We start from the raw sequence: 8,638 nt of genomic DNA on the forward strand, positions 1-8,638 counted from the left end.
AAGTTTAAATGCTTTAGATTTGTTGTATACGGATATCTGGGGTTTTTCTCCGGTTATTTCAGATTCGGGTTATCGCTATTTTATTTTATTTGTAGACGATTGTACTCGTTATTGCTGGTTTTACCCCTTACGGTTAAAATCAGATATCTATAAAGTTTTTGATTTGTTTCGGGTGATGGTAGAATGACGGTTTTCCCGTTCTATCAAAGCCATACAGTCTGATTTAGGGGGTGAGTACCGTCGCCTACATAAAATATTCGAGTCCTTAGGCATCACACACAGACAATCGTGTGCCTATACACATGAGCAAAACGGCAGTGTTGAACGCCGAAATAGACATATTGTCGAAACCGGCTTGGCCTTATTAGCTGAAAGCTCAACTCCGTTAAAATATTGGGATTATGCGTTTGAAACCGCAACTCAATTAATTAATTGTTTGCTTTCCTCTTCCATATCCTATGAAACACCACACTACCGACTGCATAAAACACCACCCCATACACCTTCTTTCGTGTCTTCGGGTGTAAATGTTACCCGTATCTAAGGCCATACAATCGACACAAAATTGAATATCGGTCCACATCCTGTGTTTTTCTAGGTTACCCAATTTCTTTTAGGGGATACCGCTGTATGGACTTAACTACGGGCAAGATATTTATCTGCCGTCATGTGCGTTTTGACTAATCAGTCTTCCCTTTTGCTGTGCAGACTTCTTTACAGGTTGATTCAACTCCGGATCCCGCTCCCACCCCTTGGGGAGCCGGGCCCGTCATGATAAATCCGGTCAACTCCCCGGTTCTGGATGAACCACCTCTGGCCCAGCAACCGGCCCCAATGGCTCTAGAAGGGCCTCCTCAAACTGGTGTAAGACGGAGCCGCCCTCCGGGCCGCATTAAGCGAGCTCGCACTCAAGTTGAGGACCATGTCATGCGCACCAGGTGCAAAACTCGAGGTCAAAATGAGCCGTTCTATGCTCTTAACACCACCGTGGACCCAACTTGCTACTCCCAGGCTGTGGGGCATCCGCAGTGGCGTGATGCTATGGATCAGGAATTCAATGCCTTAATGCATAACAACACATGGCAACTCATCCCTCCATCTCCGAATATGAATATAATCGGTTGCAAATGGGTCTTCCGTACTAAACGCAAGGCCGATGGGACTGTTGAACGCTATAAAGCCCGCCTAGTGGCAAAAGGCTTCAACCAGGTGGCCGGTGAAGATTTTTTCGACACCTTCAGCCCCGTGGTCAAGCCAACTACTGTTCGTATTTTATTTTCTCTTGCAGTGTCACGCAAGTGGGTGTTGCGACAGCTGGATGTCCACAACGCCTTCTTAAACGGCCGCCTATCTGAAACAGTTTACATGAAGCAGCCACCTGGGTATGAGGACCCGTCTCACCCGGGTCACGTTTGTCACTTACAGCGTTCTCTATATGGCCTGAAGCAGGCACCCCGGGCGTGGTTTAATCGGTTACAGGAATTTCTGACATCCACTGGTTTTTTAGCATCCAAAACCGATGTCTCACTTTTTTACTATACAGCAGGAAACTCACGAGTCTACTTGTTGGTCTACGTTGACGACATAATCATGATGGGTAACGACTCGGCTTTAATAGACACACTCCTTGGTCAGTTATCAACCGCTTTCAAAATCCGGGATCTTGGCACACCACACTTCTTTCTAGGGATCGAGACAGTATCTGCCGGTGATGGCCTAGTCTTGTCTCAGCGTCGGTATATGAAGGACATCCTCACGAGGTCTGGAATGACGGACTGTAAGGCTCTAGCTACCCCAGCAGCAGTAACCCAGCCGGCTACCCCCTCCTTAACTCCGTTCGAGAACCCGACTCAATATCGCAGGATTGTAGGAGCTCTGCAATATCTTACTATCACCAGACCCGATCTCTCCTACTCGGTAAATAGGTTGTGTCAGTTCATGCATTCGCCGACTGATGATCACTGGGCACTTCTTAAGCGAGTACTACGGTATATCAAGGGGACTCAGGACTACGGGCTTCGTCTGTCTCCGTCTGCTTCCTCCGATCTGCATGCTTATACTGACTCAGGCTGGGCTGGATGTCCAGTTGACCGTAAGTCCACCAGTGGCTATGCCGTGTTTCTTGGAGATAATCTTGTTTCTTGGGTCTCTCGCAAGCAGCGTACTGTTGCCAGGTCTTCCACAGAGGCAGAGTACAAAGGTCTTGTTGATGTCTCCGCTGAAGTCACGTGGGTCATCTCCTTACTCCGGGAACTAGGGCTGCACTCTGGCTCACCGGCCACCCTATGGTGCGACAATCTGGGGGCCACTTATCTTGCAGCAAATCCAGTTTTTCACGCCCGTACGAAACATGTTGAGATCGATTACCACTTCGTCCGGGACAAGGTTGCATCAGGAGATTTTATTGTTAGCTTCGTCTCGACTAAGGACCAGCTAGCCGATATCTTCACTAAACCACTACCAGCTCCGCGTTTTCAGGCTCTACGAGACAAGCTCAATGTTGTGGCCCTACAACCTTGTGCTTGAGGGGGTGTGTTAGTAATAATATAGTATATGGTTTATTTGTCTGTGGCTAGTATTATAGTTGACTAGTCAATCCTATTGTACAGGAGCCTTTAGTGGTAGCTTTACTATAGGACTCTCTTGTGTAATCTCTTTCCTGATTGAATGCGTATTACGATTGTTCATCAACCTCATTTCAGGTGAAGATTAAGTGGCGCTCTAACTAGTCTGCATGATCAATGCCCTACTTCTTAAGTACTCCCAGGTCGAGTGGTGAAACTGAAGTTTACTTAAAAACCATCTTCCTAGACAGAGTGTTCAAGAATGATGACTTTTCCATGTTCTCATTAAATTACAATTGAAGCCTATGATATATGCTCTTATTTTTTATACAAATAATTTTAGTAAAAAATTTGAGCAATATTTATGCACAAATTATTTCAATCAATGTCATTAGTATTCAACATACTAAAGAAATAAGTACTACTAAGTAATCAAAATCTAGACAACTCAACTGGAATTCAGTACTAAGACAATCATACTTCATGCGAGCCCTTAGAACTAGAGCAAATATAGTTACTCAAAATAACTACTTATTTAAAGAGACTCAATACTCATCTTGCTCTGTAAGATTGACTTTTGCTAGTTTTGCCCTTGTGATTGTAGCACTGGTATGCTCGGTGTCCTTGCTTTCCGCACGCAAAACACCTTCATTTGAACTTCTTGACTTTTCTACTCCTTTTGTTGTAGACGGTTCTGACACATTGATTTTCAATTTCATTGGCACCGTACTTTTCTGACAGTGATTCCCAAATGACTTTTGCCAAGTCTTGTTTGACATAGATGTCGAACAAATCGTCATTCATTTGTGACAAAAGGTATCCTCTGGCTGATGCATTGTCATTTCTAAACTGTAACAGAGTTACACCCGGTTCTTGACCCGGAATGTAATCTATTTCAGGACTGCTTTCTCTCGAATCTTCACCCGGAGTGTAATTAGGTTCATGGTTAGCTTTTGTAGCGCCAAAAGGAGAGAACACTATTGGAGTAGGTTCAGGTGCAACTGAATATAGCACGTAAACCAACTTTAATTGTTCAAAGAGGATATGCATTCTTTGAGCCCACCTACTGTAATTTTTTCCATCAAGCGCGGTGATTTTTGATAGATCAGGTATGACAGAAGGTGCCATAACGCTAAAGGTTGACTGTTGCAAAATAACGCTTTTAACTGTTGGGAAATAATCGCAACTTCAACGCGCGATCTGAAAGCCTTTTAAGAAGCACGGACCCTATGGTGTATGGTTGAAAGGAAATCTGTGCCGTGTTATAATAACACTACCCTAAAAGCGTTATTTGCCCGGTTAGAACCCAGACATGCTTTCGACAGGCTACACAGACCTACTACGGATAGCTTGCACTAGCAATCACGTAGGCGAACCTCAGTATTGCTCAGACTAAGGGAGAGAGAAGGAGAATAGAATAAGTGACTTGAAGTGAGGTGTGTTATAAAACGATGTTGGGAGCTGCTATTTATAGTAAGCAGCCCCCTCCACCCCAATCACAAAAATGGAAAGGAAGAAGGAAGAATATAGAGCACAATTTAGCACCAAAGGCGCTACCCATATCAAGAGAGCAATATGCGCTGTCAACACTATCCACACAAATATTCATACTTCGTCTTTTAATTTTCCAACAATTTCCACCACTTGGGAATTTTCTTATGATATCTTCAAAATTTGTCAAAGCCAATACCCAAATTGTCATGAAAACCAAGAGGGAGAATGTTTATGTAAATTAGATTCTACCATTAGAATGGCAAAACTGTTAATCCCAAATTTTAAAAACCTTTCAAGTTTAGATATTACCCAGTCACAATTCCATCACTTATCAAGCATGGGTTGGTAAACTCTATAATTCTCCTCCACTTCCAGATTATTCACCATTTTTTGTCTCACTTTTATCTGATACATTTGAAACCATAATTTCCAGAAGTGAGATTTTTTTTATTTTTTTTTTGATAAAATTCAATTCCCTCTATCCAGATTTTGAAAGAAAAATTCCAGCATATCATTTACTGGAAATCTTCTTCCAAGACATTGATGATGAATATCAAGAATTTTGTAAGGAAAATTCTGAAATTAAAACAATTAAAATTGAAGATCCTATGGAAAGACAATTGGAAATTGTTCTGGCAATTCTGGCAAATGATTTTGGATGAACCAGCACAAAGTTTGCTACAATGAACATTTTAAGAGAAGATGAACAAGGAAAAATCTATTGTGAATCTTCAATAGCATCCAAGTTTTTCTTCCCATTTCAAGTTGAACACTCAAGACCAGGGTTGGTTCAAACATACAGGAAGCACAAAGAAGTACTTAGAAATTTCAGTGCAAGCCGCTATTCAAGAAATTCTTCATCAGATTTGTCACTCTAAAAGAATGATGAAGGAAACAAATTCAAGACCCACCAAGGAAAATTTCCTACACCAGTAATTTTGAAAAAAAAGGTTATTGATGAAAAGTTGAAAAGACAACTAATTTTGAAAAATTGGTACCCGTACTGTACACGGGACTCAACTTTTAGACAAAATTAAAGACTTCATGGCTAAGGAATGGGGGCATGTCCCTTCCAAGAGATAAAATCAATTTATCTCTGAGTTGTAAAAAGATAAGATAAGATTCGTCCTTATCTTCATGTTTACTACAGCCTGTGAAAAATGTAACATTTGTACAAAGTAGCTGATGAGATAAGATTCGTTCTTATCTTTATCCTGTAGATAGTAGTTAGCTGTATATTCTAGAACCTTCAATCTGTTGTATAAATAGGTGTGATGATCTCTCCGTAGACACACACAACAATCAACTACCTTATGCATCCTAATGAAAACTCCTTTGTTCATACGCTCTAAATTCTCACACTAAATTCCTTTGCTCTAACTTCTTCAAATTGCTACTAAGAGCTATGATCACAACTTAATCTTCTTACTTTGTGTTATTTTTTATTCTTATTTTTAATCATATGTATATCTTTATCCAATAGACGTAGATCCTGTTTGAGTCGAAGCAATCCATGTAGTCTAGAAAACCTTCGGGGAAGAAGTACCAGAAAGAGAAAAAAGTACCCAAATAAGGTTCATAGATGTTATTAGGATTGTAAACGGAAAAATCCCCTGTAGTAGGTTAGGGGTGAAAATGTGAGGGTTTTAGATAAAATATGATTAAATATTAAGCATAAAAACTAACATGAACTGATAAGATGAAGAAAGATCATATCTGGCAGTAGTAAAGAGAAGAAGAAGGAGCAAAGCTTAAAAAACTGCTTGAAAGAGTAAAATTTTGAAATATAAATTCTCAAAACAACGTCTGTGGAAAATACAATTTCTAGAAAAAGTTGAAAACATGGACACAAAATTTATTCGAGACTATTTTGGAAACAATGAAAATTTTCAAGTAGAAAGAAATTTTGGAAACATATTTACGACATATTATTTAGATGAAAAATCTAAAGATAAAGAATTTCTTGAATATACAATAAATATACCAGTTTTAACGCAAAAATTTATTATCTACTCAAGAGATTTCTCTACCCAGACTTGGTAAAACAAATTATAAAGTATTTAAAATTTTCCACATTCCAAGAAAAATTTATATTAGACAAATTAAAATAATAATTTGAAATAGATTTTGAAGAAGAAAAATTGGTTGAAGAAATAATCGAATTAGTTTCTCAATCAAAACACATTAAAAATTTTGAAGCAGAATTTCATCAACAACATGCACACATAAATAAATAAATTATGAAATACGAGAATCTTACAGATATTCAACCCCTCTTTATCCCATAAATTATGACTCTGATAATTATGAAAATTACTAAAGTGGAGCTGAAACTGAATAATTATAGCAATTTTGAAATTAAAAATGTTTTCAACTATCATTTTTAAATCCCTACACCTTAAATTTAATTTTCAACACCTACACACACCCAAACTCTTCATCCAAAATTATTTCCGAATTAATAAATTCAAACTACTATTCTATTTTTACTATTCTCTAACTCTTCCAAAATTTATTAATGATATGTACTACATGTCATTGATTAATCATTCCTTAATTAATACTTGTCCTACACACACCCAATCTCTTTATCCAAAATTATTTTCGACTTAATAAATTCAAACTACTATTCTACTTTTTACTTTTCAACTCTTCCAAAATTTATTAATGATATGTACTACATGTCATTGATTAATCATTTCCCAATTAATATTTGTCTTACACAATCCACTATTCCACACTCTTTTCACATTATTTTTCCACAATTAAACCTCTGCGGAGGCATCTCCCCTACATATTTGGTATTAGAGCAGAAGTTAGAGGATCAACATCTACTTGTTCTAAGAGGTTAAACCCACTTGTACAGAATTGCAGATACGCTACCATTGTAAAAGACAATAGGCAACCATTGTACAACCATTGTACAATGGTTGCCTATGAGAGGCTCGCGGAAAGGCATCGACTTTACGCGACCATTTCAAAATGGTCGCGCATTGTTAGTAATACGCGACCATTCTTGACAAAGAACGGTCGCGTATCGTGAAGAGATGGCTGTGAATTCAATGGCTTAAGTCAATAAACTCTATATGAATTAGTTGAAGCCGTTGTGCGTGAGTAAAGTGACGCTACGCGTCTTCCTTGGTGAAATAAATAGAAGCCGTTGCGCTAACGTGCATCCGCTTTCTTGCTCTTGTATTTATTTATTTATTTATTAATGGTAAAACGCGACCATTTCATCGCGTTTTTTATTTTTTATTTTTTATTAATTAGTCATCCGCGACCGTTTTAAGCTAGAAATAGAAACGGTCGCAGATGACTTTTTTTTTTAATTTATTTTAATTAAAATCCCTAATTTTTTTTATTTTATTTTTTTTTATAATTCCTATACCTATTACAGCTTAAAATCCATATCAACATACTCCACAATACAATTTATCCATCAACACACTTTAAAACAATACAAATTACTACGGTACTTGTAAAAAATAATAAATGAAATTACATATGAGGTCTTTGTTGCAAATGAAATGAGCACAGAATCCTTATCATTTTCCTGCTATCTGTTTAAATTAAACACCAATTATAACAAAAAATATGGCAGCAAAGTCAATAAAAGATTTGTGGCAAGGAGCTTCTCTCACTCGAAATGAGGTAAATGATGCAGCATGGGCTTCAAGAGCTTGACTACGTTGCTGGTCCACTGAGAATAGTTGCATATTTCCTTTGACAAGTTGGGGCTTCTGTTAACACAAACAAAAAAGGAAATATTAAAACCAGTAAACCACAACATATATAGGCTGTTTACAAAATGAGAACCAGAAAACATATCAATTAGATAGACTGGTTTCAAATTCACTATCAAAATAAACTTAAAAGACCAATGGAGGATTTTAAAAAGATGGGAAGGTGAGTACAAATGTGAACAAGTACAAGGCAGAAAGATGAGTAAAAGAATACATGAAATTGAATAAAACAAGAATCAACTTGATTAAAAAAAAAACATGAATTATGAGTTTGTGAAGAAGCCTTGTGGCAACAGCTCCCAGGTTGCTGCTTTTTGAAAAATAGGGTTTTTCTTATTGTCTAACGTAATGTCTTTTAATATTTTTAGAATTTGACCCACATACTTTTTGGAATAGATAAGCCACAAAATAAGCTGGGAAAGATGATAAGAGATTTCCCCACATGTACATGAAGATATAAGAAGCTCTAAAAAATAACAATTTAATCAAGCATGCGGCTCCAACAAGGTTCAATGACCACAACAACAAAGGAAAGGAAGACATACCTCATGGTTCAAATCATTGACCTTTTCAATAGCATCCTCAACATCACCACATTGTACTGCCTTTTTCACAGCCATCCAGTCAGTAATGGTTGCAAGATCTATGTCAGCTGGTTATTCATAAGGAAAAACAAAATTCTTAATGTACACATCAACTAAGTAAAGATGATATAATGATACGTTCTGTCCCAGATTCCTTTTTGAATTTCTCTGCTACTTCCACATAACCCTCAGTGACTAGGAAGTTCATCACTAGTTTATTCATGTCCTCTTTTCTAATCCTAACATTGTCCAT

The 8,638-nt window shown here is 37.8% G+C and overlaps 1 protein-coding gene across 1 annotated transcript; it reads right to left on the reverse strand.

Annotated features, from left to right (window-relative positions):
* Nucleotides 1–7,603: 7,603 nt before the first annotated feature.
* Nucleotides 7,604–8,638, reverse strand: LOC109157599 (glucose-induced degradation protein 8 homolog). Its single transcript, XM_019305453.1, has 4 exons — nt 8,524–8,638; nt 8,347–8,453; nt 7,700–7,798; nt 7,604–7,618 (listed from the first exon to the last, which is right to left on the reverse strand). Exons 1-4 carry the CDS (start codon nt 8,636–8,638, stop codon nt 7,604–7,606), a joined length of 336 nt encoding a protein of 111 aa, XP_019160998.1.

Source organism: Ipomoea nil, unplaced genomic scaffold (genome assembly GCF_001879475.1).
Source record: "Ipomoea nil cultivar Tokyo-kokei standard unplaced genomic scaffold, Asagao_1.1 scaffold2791, whole genome shotgun sequence".
NCBI lineage: Eukaryota > Viridiplantae > Streptophyta > Magnoliopsida > Solanales > Convolvulaceae > Ipomoea > Ipomoea nil.

What these genes read in the sequence shown, in the direction of transcription:
- LOC109157599 (XM_019305453.1), bottom strand. Translation starts at nt 8,638, where the DNA reads ATGGACAATGTTAGGATTAGAAAAGAGGACATGAATAAACTAGTGATG. An exon ending in AAAGGAATCTGGGACAGAAC is followed by an intron (nt 8,454 to 8,523) that starts GTATCATTATAT and finishes ATGAATAACCAG; the next exon opens with CTGACATAGATCTTGCAACC. An exon ending in TCAATGATTTGAACCATGAG is followed by an intron (nt 7,799 to 8,346) that starts GTATGTCTTCCT and finishes TTGTGTTAACAG; the next exon opens with AAGCCCCAACTTGTCAAAGG.